The 16,071-nt window shown below is 34.0% G+C and overlaps 1 protein-coding gene across 2 annotated transcripts; it reads right to left on the reverse strand.

Moving 5' to 3' along the window:
* Positions 1 to 6,651: 6,651 nt before the first annotated feature.
* LOC115965621 (LOB domain-containing protein 40-like) lies at positions 6,652 to 8,437 on the reverse strand. Of its 2 annotated transcripts, none has more exons than XM_031084884.1 (3): positions 8,138 to 8,437; positions 7,210 to 7,499; positions 6,652 to 7,140 (listed from the first exon to the last, which is right to left on the reverse strand). In XM_031084884.1, the coding sequence occupies exons 1-3, from the start codon at positions 8,325 to 8,327 to the stop codon at positions 6,844 to 6,846; spliced, it is 777 nt and encodes a 258-aa protein (XP_030940744.1). In that variant the 5' UTR covers positions 8,328 to 8,437; the 3' UTR covers positions 6,652 to 6,843. The 2 variants fall into 2 exon arrangements, with proteins under 2 accessions (XP_030940744.1, XP_030940743.1); XM_031084883.1 differs by having other exon boundaries at positions 6,652 to 7,112; positions 7,182 to 7,499.
* Positions 8,438 to 16,071: the final 7,634 nt, after the last annotated feature.

A 16,071-nucleotide genomic window follows, 5' to 3' on the forward strand; every position in this document is an offset into this window, starting at 1 on the left:
GAGAGAAAAGGGAGAAGAGAAAGAAGGATTGAGACTAGTCACTAAGGAGGAATATCCAGAGTATCAACTGAAAAACCTTGAACGTTCATGAAATTGAGTCTTTGGAGGATAGATTACAGTTAGCCTAGTTCTTTACACCCACGCTCTAAAAATCATATTGTCTGGGCCCTTTACGTACGAACCCGATACTGTTTTGGTTCGGTACTAAATCGTGTCCTTACATATATATATATATATTAAATAAATAAATTATTAATATATATATTAAATAAATAAATTATTAATATATACATATATATAGAGATGCGGTGCGGTTCAGTTTTTATGGTTGTCATATTATAAAACCGCAAACCGCACTGCTTCATGTGGTGCGGTGCACTATTACTTGCAGTGTGGTGCGATTATGCCATTTTACAGGCAGTTTTGGTCCGATTTTTGCAGTTTGATGAACACCCCTACTGGCAATGATGCTCTTTTTAACTTTATAGTTGCAATAATTTTGCTTTCCTTAATGACTCTGCTTGTAGTTACACTTACAACAAATATCATCAGTTTTTCTTTCTTTTCTCTATTATCATTTCAATTCTCTTACTTTATTACTTTCATCTCAGCATTCTAAATTCCCACTTTATTTCTTACAGTCAATTTTTTCTTTTTTCTCTTTGTTAGTAGAAAAAACTTGTTATACTCTTTTTTTTTTCTTTTTTTTGTAACGTTGATATATTCAAATTATCTCTCTTTATTAAATTTTGTATAATTTAAGTTTCTTAGTGATCACCCTAAAAAATATTCCTGGAGCCACCATTGGATATAAGATGAGAATTCTACAGCTACCTAAAGTGTTCCTCAAGTAATCCCCAAACTCAAGCCACATGCATGTCAACATGTGATTCTTGAACCAGCTACGCTTCACACACTGAAATTAAATCGAAATATTAAATTTTGCAAAATGTTGGGCGAGTGATGCTTGAGAACAGTATAGTCCCGCGTTTATATCTCTTCATATGATAAAATAAAAGACACCAAACACAAATAAAGTTCATAGGCTTAAAGAAGTGTTTTAAAAAAATAATAATAGCCCAAAAAAATCCTACCGAAATGCATTAGGAACCAACCACGGAAGCCTGATCTTCCTTCTAGGGAGAGCATCCAAATTTTTTTGTTGAGTGCCTTCTTGTTGTCAATTGTTGTAAACGTTTATTAGTGGATAAGTTTGAGTTGGTTACTCGCTGTTGATATCCATTACTGTGACACTTTTTTTTTACAAGCCCAATTCATTTTATTCTTTTAAGCATAGCCGTAGCCCATGTAATATATTGAGGAAATTGAAGAAGTGTGGTTTGGAGGGTATGAGTCGGTTTCTTTCGGACTTTTTGCATGAGCCCAAATCATGCGCACTATTAAGTGGGCAAGAGACACTGATAGCACCTCAAGCTTATGGAAGAGGTCTTGTACTTGAAATTTCCATATAAAAAAATAAAAATTAAAAAATAAAAAGCTTTTAACCTCTGGCTATCTGTAGCCCAAAGTTTCTATCTTAACCCATTTTTGCCTTTAAAACATAGTTGGTTCTCATTGGCCAACTCTAGCTACTAGCCCTCATTTAGGTGAGTCTCCCAAAAGTCTGAAACAGGGACGAACCCAAGTGGGGGGCCCAAGGGGGTTCGAGCCCCCCTAGGTCCAATTTTTTTTTTTTAATTATTATATATTTCATTTTTGTAGTTAGGCCCCCCTTCCAAAACCTTAGGCCCCCCTACTCTCCACTCAGTCTAGCTATCCTAACCCAAATGGCAATTATCCAACCCAAAAACTTAACAAAAATAAAATAAAAATTTTCACAATGGTGATTGTATTTTAGCAAAAAACAATTATTTTACCACCAAAGAACCAAAAAATCATGTGTTATTGGAGAAATTAAAACTAATTTTTTTGCAACTATAGTAAATTGGTATAAATACCAGCTGACTGTAGCAAGTTGTTGAAAATAAAATACAATATTTTATTAAGATTATATCCCTTCCTTCAGTTAAAAAACTTAAATTCTCTCACTTCCTTTATTATTTTTATTGAGTTGTTTATATTATTTTAAATGAAATAGTAAAAAATATTGAATATTTGAAATTAGATGTATTGTAAAGTGATGTCGTAAAATAGATTAAGTAGCTTTTTGAAGTGTTAAAAGCTAAAACTTTTAGCACCACCACTATGAATTCTTTAACTTCAACCAAAGAACAATTCCTAGCCAGCCTAATATTAAAAAAAAAAAAAACATTATTTTGTTTTTATTTTGGTCTTTGTCGGTAGATGATTGCATCTTAATGTATTAAGAAACAACAATTTTATGTATTTATAATTTTTTCATATTATATGGATGCTTATTTGGAGTTTTTTTTTTCTTTATACTCCAGCCTTCGCTAGCTTAAAATCCTAGGTCTGTCCCTGGTTTGAAACAATTGAAAATGAGGAACCAATGGGGGCTTAGTCAAATATTTCCCAAATTATACATAAATCAAGCTAACTCTTTTCCCCAACTAAAGCAAATATGAACTAAACATCAATTTAGCACCCTGGAGGTCCATAGCCTCATCTTTAAGCCTAAAAACCAATCACTATGGACACTTAAAAGGCTACTATAAAACTCTTCATTCAGCTTAAAATAAAGCCAACCAGGTTTTACCCTTAGGGCTGAAACTTTAGAGCAAAAGTCCATTCAACTAGCTAACATTCTCATAATTTTGAAATCAGGGGGTGGAAATATGGATACAAAGAAACCTTCTTTCTCTTCCTCACGACCATAGTTTTCAAACCCAGATTGGACCGTACAGTCCGACCCGGTTAACCATGAACCTCTCATCAATCCGGTTCTTTTAACTCTAAGAACTGTTCTATGCAAAAAAAACATGAAACCATTCGAACTTTGGTTGAATCACCCGGGTCTGAAAACCGTCCATGGTTTTCATAGTTCAAATCAAAGCATTAAAAAAAAATTGTCGAACCTCCTTCTTCTTGCGTGTCTCTCTATTACTCTTTTTATTCTTTCTCTTTCCGCTCTCAAATCTTCCATTTCGTGTCTCTTCATAAACTTTGGATCTTTTTTCACAAGATAGAGAAGAGAGGGCAAGATGAGATAGAGGAAATGAAAGAAGTTGTTGATGTTAGGTTCTAAGACTTTAGGAACTAATGTATTAGAAGTTCAATTTGTAATGTGTTGACAAACCATTAACTAAACATAGAGTCTAAGTTTAGGCTTACTCAAAATGTGTTTACTTGTAAAATTGGAATCGAATGATTACAGTAATTATTGGACTAAATCTGCAAGGCTCAATTGATTGAAAATTAGACTTGATCGATTGAACCACATGCAAATTTATTTTTCTGCAAAAATTCCAATTCAGCCCAAGCCCGTTTGATGTGTAAGGTTTTGTGTTTTACTCCAAGTGTAAAAAGAAAAAACCCTAACTACGTTTTAGAAGTCTTTTTGAGTGTTGTGTGTTGAATCTTTTGTGAGATCTAGAGGTGTTTACCTTCATACACACATATAGAGTTGTCAAGATCAAGATTCGGTTCAAGAACTTGATGATCTCTTCAGTTGCTGCATAAAGAATTTTAAAGAAGGTATGAAACCTTTAAGTGGAGTCTGAAGTCACAAGTATGAGAACTTGTGGTTGCAGTGAATCAAAGAAAGAAGTAGTTCGTGGACTCGAAACTGTCATGTGGTCGTGGTAGTAAGTTTTCTACTCGAGATAGTAATAGGATGTTAGTGGTCTAAGTTCTATTACACACACATAGAGTTGTCAAGATCAAGATTCAGTTCAAGAACTTGATGATCTCTTCAGTTGCTGCATAAAGAATTTTAAAGAAGGTATGAAACCTTTAAGTGGAGTCTGAAGTCACAAGTATAAGAACTTGTGGTTGCAGTGAATCAAAGAAAGAAGTAGTTCGTGGACTCGAAATTGTCATGTGGTCGTGGTAGTAAATTTTCTACTCGAGATAATAATAGGATGTTAGTGGTCTAAGTTCTATTGTACAAACTTCAATTCTTTCATAATGGATTTATTTTACCTTGAGGATAGTTAGGTTAAATCATTTCTAGATTTTTTACCGATTAGGTTTTCCTAAGTTATCATATCGTTGTGTGCTTTATATTTCCGCATTATTTACATGATATGATTTTATTGTGTTAATCTAAAATTGAATAATTTATCTAAGTAATTACTTGACTAAATAACTAGGTTAAACAATTTGTGTTAAAAGGTCTAAAAATGTACAGTTGACAAAAAAAAAGGGGGAGGAGGCGGGGGTAGAAGGAAGAAGGAAGAAAATAATTGAAATTCACAAGCACACGACGGAGGATGCTCAAGTGAAGAGAAGAATAGAAATTCAAAGTTGGCATCTGAAACTTTCAAAGAAAGGAGTAAAGAGAAGGTTTGAACTATAAAATGCCAACTTTGAAGCACTTTGCGTGGAGGAGGTGCTGCCAACACATTCTTGGAGGTTGAGCACCTTCATTTTATATTAACACTCTTTACTTTCCTTTATTTGCTTTATTGGTCTGTCCTCCCACCAAAACAAGAGACTCCTTGGTTAGGAAAAAATATCCCAGATATAATAATGGGTTAAAAATTTAAGACTATCATACTTTTTTAAAAAAATAAAAACAGAATATTTATTTATGTTTGCTTAAAATTTAAAATTTCTTATAAGTTCCAGTTAGTTTAACTGGTAAAGTCTCTGATAGTTGTATAAGAGATCTGGGGTTCAATCCTCGCCTACACCAAAAACTGATTGGTGTCTTGATCTGATAATAAAAGGTTATCATCAGAAGCAGATGTCATAAGTTGAAACTCTCTCAAAATTTTTTTTTTTAAATTTCTTGTTTATCTTGTGAAAGTTATGATATGAAAAATACATTTGTAAGACAAATTTTTATATTTATTTGGATTATTTTAGTCAAATTTTCAATTTTATTAATTTTATTTTTTTATTTATATTTAAAATAATTATTATATTAATTATGATGTTATCACGGTCCGACTTCAGTTTGACCTTGGTCCGACCTTAAAAACCTTGAACATCTCCCTTTTACGATTCTTTGAATGATCTAGGTTTGAAAACCATGCTCACGACTTTCTCAATTTCCTCTTCTCGCTAACTATGGGACGAGGTTTTAGACCTATTGTTTTTATACATTTTTCTACACTTTTATTATTAAACTTTAGAGTAAAGGCCCATTCAACCAGGATACATTTTCACATTTCTGAAGTTTGGGGTGGAAATATGGATACATGAGAACCTTTTTTCTCTTCCTCACGACCTCTCTCAATTTATTCTTCTCGCTGACTGTGGGTCGAAATTTTGGACCCGTGTTATTTTTATGCATTTTTCAACATTTTAGTTATTGGCATTTTGATTTCTCACCATTAGCCTCTATTCACTAAATATTGGAATTTTGAGCTTGATACTCTCACAAATAATCACTTCTAAAGAATCCCATGAGATATTTGGGCCATTCTCACATTTTTTGCTCTTGTCGCAAAATGTCCCCTACAATCACTTAATAGTAGTGGGTTTCAAAGTGAATTTAGATGAGGATTAGTTATTTTTTTAGCTAATAGTTATTTGAAGTCAAATGGAACTAATGGGTTGTTTGAAAGAGTTTTATGGGAGTTGAACATGGAATAGTGAGAATTGAAATGTGCATTTGTATTTGAGAAAAGTAAAATGTCATCAATCATTTTTTTTAATTATTTTTTGACAAGTAGAGTTGTTTTGATTCTTTTGAAGGCACAAGCTAGTGAGAGAGTGATCCTATTTTGTAGGAAAAGTTTTGGGTGAAGTTAGAGATGTATTTTTATCAGAGAAATGATATGTCTACAACATTTTTACAACAAATCATAAGTGGCAGGTTGTTACTGGTTGTTATTGTTTGAGCAAAAAAGTAATTTTAGTGTTAGTTTCAAATTTGAACCAATAACAACTAACCACATGTGATTTGTTGTAAAAATGTTGTAGACGTAGCATCTCTCTTTTTATCAAGTTGTCCCCAAGAGTGGTCCTATTTTATAGGCAAAGTTTTGGGTAAAGTTATTGATGTATTTTTATCAAGTTGCCCCCAACTTTTATTCCTACTTAAACGTAGGGTGTAAAAGTATTTTTGAACCATATAAAAATCAAGTTCAAGAAATAGAATTTTATAAGGAATTTTGTGACGTTATTGACCATTTTCCTAAAACATTTGTAGGAGAAATCATTGGTTATTGAATGTGATATTTTAACCTTAAAATCCATATAAAAAAAGGTAACCTATTATAGACAATATAAATACTCATAATTCCTGTAAAATTTCAAGACAATCAAAGATTAATAACCAAATCATCATTTAAATGTTTAAAATTTCAATTTTTATAGTTTAAAATTATGCATTAAATATGATTTTATGAATAAAATAGTAAATAACATCCGATTGATTTTAAATTTTTTTGACATGTGTGTTAATAACATAAAAAAAACACGTAATCCAATAGTATATTTTCAAAATTTTAAATAATGCTTAACATGAACACAACCCAAGAAAATAAATCTATCATTTCTAAAAAATAATTTATATTTTAGAGAGAGAAAATCCAATTTGTATTATAATTTTCGGTAACATCTCTTGTCTACAAACATCTCTTGCCTATAATATACAATTTCAGCCATGAAGTCCCAAGAAACGTAAATTACCCCAAAAAAAAAAAAAAAAAAAAAAAAAAGACTTCATCTATGCTACCAATCTCACTTTTTTATACTCTCTCTAAAAAAAAAAAAAATCACTTTTTTATACATGGACTGAGCCGCTCTTTGCTAATCAAGCGGGTAGAACAAGGCCACATCCACCTTACACGTCTCCCTATCCCAATTCCCAAGGCCCAAACTGAGATCCAAATCCAACTCCACGTCACTACCATCGGCTCGTTCCTCAGACTTAGCCAGCGAAGCCTCCACAGTCTCAGCCGAAACACAGTCAGTCTCAGCCTCAGCTCCTCCTCCACAACTCCGATTCTCACTCGTCCCCAACTCATCATCACGACTCATCTTCTTCACCGGCCCACCTAACTCGTTCCACGTGACACCAGCCAACTCGTCACTCACAGACTCCACCTTCGGCATGTGCTTCGCAGCAGCCGAGCTCTTCGTGACACCAGCCAACTCGTCACTCACAGACTCCACCTTCGGCATGTGCTTCGCAGCAGCCGAGCTCTTCTTGAACCGGCTCCTCCGAGACTTAACCTTGTGAAGCTGATCGGACGGTCTCTGTATCTCCTCCTTGGACACGTGGCGTATATCGCAGGCTTTGAAAGCCGACTCCGAAGAGACTTGCGTGATGGGCAAGCCTTTAAGAACGGCTTCGACGGCGGCTTGGCAGAGCTGCCAGCTCCCGGACCATAGCAACCCGGTTGAACCGTAAATCGGGTTGACTATTCTCCCACAAGCTTCATATAGCAAAGACTTGAATATTGCTGTAACCATCACAAAAATACAAAGAAAAAGAAACATTACATTTCAGCAAACAAATGCAAAACAATAATATTATATAAACGCAACTTTTTTTATAACAAATTTCATAACTGATAAAGTGGTTAACGGTTAATTTCAAGTCGACCATTTTAATCGCAACACAACCCTATTATGAGTACATAAATATTAGTTGTGTCCGCCAGTTAGGTTGAGTTTGAATTGCACTGAAAAATAAAAGTTGGAGCGTTTGTCATTTTTTTTGTAAGTCACGTGCACGGTTCACAGGACGCACCAGTACGAAAAAAAATATTATATTAAATAAAATTGGATCCTATGTTACTATTTACATATTTAAAAATTATTTTATTACAGTATTTTCAGTTTTTAATTATAAATAATATCTAAACAAATCTTTTGATTATATTTGGCTTAAACTCGAGTTCTCATTTTTTAATTTTTTTTTAAATCTTCATTTTTTCAATATATTTTTAAGAAAAAGTTAGATGAGTTGTTTTTAAATGAATACTTTGATCAACTACTGTCAACAACTGTGAAATTTATTGTAAAAATTGTTGTGTGGCCAAGTAAAAACGAATTTGGATTAATAGAAAAGGTGAGATTAAGAAGATTGAATACAAACCTGGACGAAGATGTTCGGGGCCGGCATTGATGAGATTGATGAGGCCGGCTCGACCATAGAACTTGGCTAAGAAAAAAGTGGCGTTGGCTTGGGATTCAGGGGTTTTGATCCATTGAAGGCAGGGTCTAATGGTGCAGCTATCGCTGCAGCCTTTGCGAAGGATTCGACAGCCGTTACAACTCAAACGCATGATTGGTAATGGGGGGCTTTGTTTGTGAAGCAAGAAAATGGGGTGAGAAAATATAGGAGTTTTTTGGTGTGGGATCTGTGTGTGAAGGCCTTTTGTAAGTGAGGAGTGAGAAAGAGAGGACGTGGGTTTGTAATGGGGGCCGCAGTTGTTTTTCCAAGAAAATGGTATTTTAGGCTAACCCTGGTTTTTTGTTTTTTAAAATCAAAATTCTCACTGCTTTTAGTCTTAGGATTAGATAATGATATGCTCTAAGTGTGAAAAGTATCTTGGCACCGGCTTTAGGATTTTCTCATTGACTCGTTGCCATTGCAAAAATATTTTTAATGATTAGAGAAAGACTTAGACTACCTTGATTTTTCAATTTTATATATTTCATAATATATATATGTGTCAATTAGCAGGGTAAATTTTTAAAGGACGAATTATGTCCCAGCTTTTTTTTTTTTTTTTTTTTTTTGAGGAAACCATGTAAAATACTTTTATTCAAATAAGCCTAATAAATCGGCTTGAAGTACATCACGAAATTGTGGGGAAATATCCTACATTATGAAATTATGTCCCAACTTGAAATATTATTTATGGATAAGGATTATTTGACAACAGTTGTAGAAGTTTCTGTTGAATTGATAGTTTCCAAGTTGGCATGCACGTATAAGAAAATTTTTATTTAAAAAAAAAAAAAAAAAGCATATTCAAGGACTCTTTTAAGTCATTTCTATTTTCGCTCAAAATTTGTAAACAATGTGCAAAACTTATTCCTTTTTTTGACTGAAGGAGATAGAGTGCAAAACTTATTCTAGAAGAAAGAAGAAATCTTTTTTTATTACATGCTTCTAGATCTTATTTTAGGATTTTATCAAAAAAAAAAAATTTAATCTTATTTTAGGGATTTATTTAATGGAGGTGGGACATCCTAGCTATTGAATTATTGAACAGAAATCCCAACAGAGAGACGATGATTGAGGGAAAAAATATATATACTAGATACATAGATATCCAAATGATTGTGATCATTTTTCATTTAAGTCTAGTATCTAATATCTAGTTGTACTGAACTCGGATGATAATAGATATCCAAAAGTAGATACTAGATACATATCATTTAAGTCTATATCCATATTTACTTCTATATTTATATCTATTTTCAAGTCATTTAAGTCATAAACTTTAAATAAAACTCTTAAATTTAAAAAAAAAAATTTTAACGTTTCTCGTTATCATATAAATTTTTTTTTCTTTTTAAATCAACCCATAAGTGTAGCAAGACGCAGACTCAAGCCAAGTCCTAAAATAATATTTTATGCGAATTGGCTTTATGGGAGGGGGTTAATGCGGTCAATTCGAATTGTGAGGTACAGCTACTGTAAGGCGTTGATAAAGAGGTAACAGCCATGCAAAACGGTCCAAAAAACACAACAACACAGCATGCAAGCAAGACGTGTCAAAACGTACGTTAGTCAAAGTGCTGACGAGTCGCCACGTAGTTGGCACAACTCCCTTTGATATTTACGAGTAAAACCATACGCGCATTATTACTCACGCGCCACTCACGACCCCACAAAGACGAAAGAGGAGCGAACACGCGCACTCGTCGAGACAAGCGCGTGGATTAAGGTTACGCCGACGTGGCCACGAATAGCGCAGCCCTTGTGTTGTCTCACTCCCGGTTTTGTGGAAGCTGAAAGGATGTGGTTTGATGGTAAAGTGAGTACTATGGGCGCCCGTTGGACTTGGCCTCTGGTTTTTGATCTCACATGCTTATCCAACAACCGTGGAGCAAACGTTTCCTTGACTTCTAAGGATTCTTTGGGGTTTTTCTTTATGTTAACTACTATTCTTCCGTGACCAAATCATGTCCCATTACCTTCTTCTTTTTATTGTTAATCCATTACTTAATAAAGTCAATAAAGTAAACAAAGCAAGAAAATTATATTTGATAAAAAAACAAAGAAACAATATTTTTCCCAATAAATTATAGGTTCAAATACTTGGTGGTAGGAAAAAAAAAAGTTATATTAGTGCTGGGCCTTCATGAAACACAAGTTTGTTAATTGAATGATTGTCCAGACAAAATCCAATGAAGGTGGGTTTGAGACCTAGAATGCAATAACAAAGATGTTTCTCCTTCTAAGGTCACCGACGTGGTGCCAGTCAATGAGCCTCTAATGATAAAGTCAACGTTGTGAGAGAGAGATATAAGAGCATTAATATTAGTGGTACTAAAAAGCCATATTGCTATTTTTAGCACCACAAATCACAAAAGTGAGACTGTAATGGTGGAGTTATTGCTAAAAGATTTGGCTTCTTAGTTACAGTGCATAGTCATTTGCACATTTTTGACTGTACACTATAGCTCAAGAGCTAAACCAATATATTATATTTTATTGCTCCCTCCAATTAAATAATATTTCTTTCTTTCTTTTTTCTTGTTGCCATTTTCTTCTCGTTGGCTCTCTCTCTCTCTCTCCTTTCCTTTTTCTTTTTTTTTTTCTCTTCCTCACTCTCGCCGACCTAAGCCCCTACCCAACACTAGCATAAGTTGCTAGGTTTCTTAGAGTGGATTTCTTGGTGTGGTGGCATGGGTTTCTCGGCGAGGGATTCTCATTATGGTGGAGTGGTTGCGTTGGTGGTGGGGTTCGTGGGTCAGTGTGGCCACGGTGGTGGTGGATGTGGGTGGCAGTGGGTATGGGTTTGTGGGTGGTGGTGGTGGTGGGTTGTTGATTGTTTCGATTGGACCATTATTTTGATTCGTGGGTTGATTTTTTCTGTTGGTTTTTTTTTTTTTTTTTCCTCCTATTGGTTGTTAATTTTTTGGTTAACCTTAAGATTGCCGTGATAGTGGTTGTGGTTTGGAGGTGCCGTGATGGTGGCTGTGATGGTGGTGGTAATTGATTTATGGTAGTAGGTTTGGTGGCTTGAAGAGAGGGAGAAGAGACAAAGAAGGAGAGTGGGTTTGGTGGCAATTTGGCTTGGTTTTGCGAGTTTGTCTAGGTTTTGTGGTGGCTGGGTTTCGTGGGTCAATGGTAGTGTGGTTGTGTTGGCTGTGATTTGTGAGGTGGTTTTTGGCTAATTTGGGTTTTTGGCAGTGGTTGTTCCTGGCTGGCAGTGGTTGTGGTTTGCGTTATTGATAAGTTTGTGTTGTGTTTTTTGGCAATGATTTTTTTTTTAATTGTAGTGGATATATTATTTTATTGTAATGGATATATTATTTTATTGTGTTGTTTATATTATATTATTGTGTTAAAAGCTAAAATAAAACTACTAATATTGGGTGTTTTGTAAAGTAAGAAAGTAAAATAGATAAAATAGTTTTTTGTGGTGCCAAATAGCTAAATTTATAGCTCCATCAATGTTGATGCTCTAATAAGAACAAAGAATGTATTTCAGTGCGTATATGTACCTTCTCTTGGTTCTAAGGTGATCTATATAGATCTATATCTTTCTAGCCGTTGGAGGCCTTCAATAGTGGCTTTAATGCCTTTGGTAACGCCCCTGATGGCTTAATGAGGTGATTTGATTATCTTACCAATGGTCATGTATACACGTGCGTCCATTGGTAATGGCTCATGCATTAAATGCGTGTTTATGGCGTTTTGGTTGTCCAATGATTGCTTTGGATGATATGAATTTATTTGTTCTTTAGGCCCAAATTAGATTAGGTAACATATTACCACATATGTTTTGTTGTGAAGATTTTGTAGGTGTAAAATTACTCATAATTAGCTTATGTCTAGATTTTTACAGAAATAAAACTTTTCTTAGGTAAATTACAATTAACACCCCCTAAGGTTTGTCCTAATGTCAATTAGATTCAAGACTTTTCAAAACTAACCAATTTGGTCCCTAATCACCATGGGAGAGATGAGAAAAATGAATAACAGTTTAAGGTCCAAGTTGGGTTCAAGGACCAAGTTAATCAATTTTGAAAAGTTTTGGACATGGTTGACATTAATCCAACCTTTGGGGTGTTAATTATATTTACCAATTCTTAAATTAGCTTTTTTCGATGAACTTATTTTGATTTTGATTTTTTTTTTTTTTTAAGTTAGATTTGAGCTTATGAATCGAACTTACTACAATTGAGCAACATATTTACAACATCTATGAATGACATGGAAAGAACATGTGTGAAAATATCCTTAAGTTCCTGCACCGCGATCAGCTCCAATATCAAGTTTGCAATGCTAAACTCTTGTGAACTCAACTTCATTATTACTGCCTGGATGGTTGATGCAACAGACTTGAAATATGTGTCGTAAGGCTATGTTTGGTAGACTGTAATAGATACTGTAATATAATAGTTATTCCTATAATTTAACTATTCAATAATTTGGTTATGTTTTTATTATAGGGAATAGTCGTTCCTTATGAATAGCTATTCTTTAAAATGAGGAATAACTATTCATCTCTGAAGGGGTTGCATTAATTTTTAAAATGAATATATTTCCAAATAAACAAACTTTTCTTATGTATTTAACAATTTTGAAAATAAAAAATCATAAAAAAAATAACCAATCTCTCTTTCAAATTTATAAAATATTATTTTTTAGGAAATATAATTATATGAGTAAGATATTTCCTAAAATATATCTTAAGTTTGATTTAAAATGTTTTCATTCCATTGTCTTCGGGATTTTATTATTGTGTTGTTACCAAATAAATGAATAGTAATAAGTATTACGTTACAGCACCTTGTATTATTTGTAATACATATTCCTATTCCTATGTAATTACTATCACAGTCTACCAAACGTGCCTTAAATTTGAAAATCTTAAATTCCGTCAATTATACTATCATTTTATGAGATTTTCAAGATGTTTCATTTGTTAACAAACTATAATAGGAAAATTTTGACACCGCTTTTATGGGAAATTTAAAAAGTTGTCAACAACATTTGCAATTTTATCATTCTTCCAATAAAATATTTCTAAATATAGATCCTAAACCAATGCTCTTAAGGCATTGGTTAACATTTCCCTTATATATAAAGTATCACTCTTACCTGGGTGTTTGAGACATACATCTAACTATCTAAGAGAGATCCAACTTGCAACCTCTAGCTCATTACCACCACAAGTTGCTTACCAAAAACAATTTTGTTATTTTTGTTATTCAAATTATTACAATAAATTAAATTATATATTAAAGATTACTACTTAAATGATGAATATGGATGGTTCAAAATCAATGAAATGCAGTTAACTATACATTTGGTCTAAATTTGATGAGAAGTAGAGAATAATGTGATAACAATGAGAGGTTTAATTTTTACTTTGGGTAGGAAGAGGAGAGTTATTTAGTTGTTTTCCAAGCTTTTTTGTTGTTATGAATTATGGTGTCTTTAGCATGAGTACGTATGAAAACTTGATAAAATTTAACTAAAAGGGAGTGTATATAAGCTAAAATTGTCTAGTTTATCAATTTAGAAGTAATTACACACCCCTCCCTTAAGGTTTGGGGAAATGACACTCTACCCCAAACTTAAAGAGAAAAAACAGTTTCCCCTTTTAACATCCAATTGACTAAACTTTATTAAATTAATATTAAAAATGTTGGAACGCCAGGAACAAGTTTTATTTTGAACCAGTCCAAGTTCATCCGAAGCTTATTATTGAAGGTGCTTGTGGTCTGTTGGAAGAGTAACAAAGACTTATGGTTGCACAGAGATGATGGTTTTTCTGATATGAGTATATTGATGGGTTGAAGCTCTTTCTTTTTTCTTGCCTTTCTGTATGTGGGGCATTTTTTGGGGACATCACAGTCTGTTGTTGTACGTTCACCCAATGCTGGTTTTTTATACACCAAAACCAATTTATTTACTTTTATTTGTTTTTCTCTTATTAATAAAATTTTATTGTCTTAGTTCCAAAAAAAATTAAAAATTAAAAATGTTGCATACTAACCTACCCATTTGTTTAAGGAGAGGTTTCCAAAATTATCTTATTTCATAATTAAAATTTATTGTTTTAAAATTTTAAATAAAGTGTGTGGGGGTTAGTTAGTCAAGAGGTACTATTAAGGCTATACAAATTGGGCCTATGGCCCAATCCAAGGACATTAACTAATCCGAGAATGGGGGCCAGTTAGTCAGGAGGTACTATTAAGGCTATACAAATTGGGCCTATGGTCCAATCCGAGGACATTAACTAATCTGAGAATGGCCAAATGAGGTTATAATAGGAATGGTATAAAGAGAAAAATAAAGATAATACGAGATAAGTCCAACACACGTCTGAGGAGAAAAGCCATCTCGGGAACAAGGATTCGAGGTTAGTAAGAGTGTCATATCACCCTAGACCTTCTTCAAAGTTACATCACAACTAGGAGTTAGACGTTGGACAAGGGGTAAGTAAAGGGAGGCAACAAATATCTTCAAAAGCTACTATCTCCACATTAAATGCATCCCAACTAACTCTCTGGCCGCATTAATGTGGAGGTGATACCTAAACAGTAATCAAGCAGCCTTACAGCTACTATTTGATAGTTCTGGGAGGTGTTGGATGGGACAAGAAGGAGCTCCTAGAATCCAAACTACAAGTGTATGGTAAGGATAACACTAAGATTGTAATATATAGCACGGGAAGGTGACCTAAAAGAGGGATCAAGAAAAAATCATAAAATCTAGGTGATAACATTGTGGATTCTTGTAACTGTGTTCATCATCAAGATATTATAAGATAAGTTTCTCAAGTTGGGCCGAGGATAGATTTTCTTACTTTACTTGTGCTTAACAATCTTAATTCAGCAGTTTTATGGTCCATCTTTTAGAATAAAACTAGTTCTTTCACCCACGCTCTATAAATTCATTGTTTGGACTTGTTGGGTTTAAACCCAATCCCATACTAGGTCTAATCCAAATACTGTCCTTACTATTGTGGGGGTCAGTTAGTCAGGAGGTACTATTAAGGCTGTACGAATTGGGCTTATAGCCCAATCCGAGGACATAAACTAATCTGAGAATGGCCAAATGAGGTTATAATGGGAATGGTATAAAGAGAAAAATAAAGATACTACGAGATAAGTCCAACACACATCCGAGAAGAAAAGCCATCTCGGGAACAAGGATCCAAGGTCAGTAAGAGTGTCATATCACCTTAGACCTTCTTCAAAGTTACATCACAACTATGAGTTGGACGTTGGATAAGGGGTAAGTAAAGGGAGGCAACAAATATCTTCAAAAGCTGCTACCTCCACATTAAATGCCTCCCAACTAACTTTCTGGCCGCATTAATGTGGAGGTGATACCTGAACAGTAACCAAGCAGCCTTACAGCTACTATTTGATGGTTCTAGGAGGTGTTGGATGGGACAAGAAGCTCCTAGAATCCAAACTACACGTGTATGGTAGGGATAACACCAAGATTGTAATATATAGCACAGGAAGGTGACCTAAAAGGGGGATCGAGAAAAAATCATAAAATTTAGGCGATAACATTGTGGATTCTTGTAACTGTGTTCATCATCAAGATATTATAAGATAAGTTTCTTAGGCTGGGCCAATGACAGATTTTTTTACTTTACTTGTGCTTAACAATCTTAATTCAACAATTTTTATGGTCCATCTTTTAGAGTAGAACTAGTTCTTTCATCCACACTCTATAAATTCATTGTTTGGGCTTGTTGGGCTTAAACCTAATCCTATACTGGGTCTAATCCAAATACTGTCCTTACAATTGGCACCGTCTGTGGAAAGAGCTTGACCTATTCTGAAAGAGATTTGGATGCGTTGTCTAAGATAGAAGAA

Source organism: Quercus lobata, chromosome 10 (genome assembly GCF_001633185.2).
Source record: "Quercus lobata isolate SW786 chromosome 10, ValleyOak3.0 Primary Assembly, whole genome shotgun sequence".
Lineage (NCBI taxonomy): Eukaryota > Viridiplantae > Streptophyta > Magnoliopsida > Fagales > Fagaceae > Quercus > Quercus lobata.

Bases quoted from the DNA above. Each gene is read 5' to 3' on its own strand.
- LOC115965621 (XM_031084884.1), bottom strand. From the start codon at position 8,327: ATGCGTTTGAGTTGTAACGGCTGTCGAATCCTTCGCAAAGGCTGCAGC. The intron at 7,500-8,137 runs GTTTGTATTCAA...TGATGGTTACAG, and splicing joins CCCCGAACATCTTCGTCCAG to CAATATTCAAGTCTTTGCTA. The intron at 7,141-7,209 runs GTGGAGTCTGTG...CACATGCCGAAG, and splicing joins CTGCGAAGCACATGCCGAAG to GTGGAGTCTGTGAGTGACGA.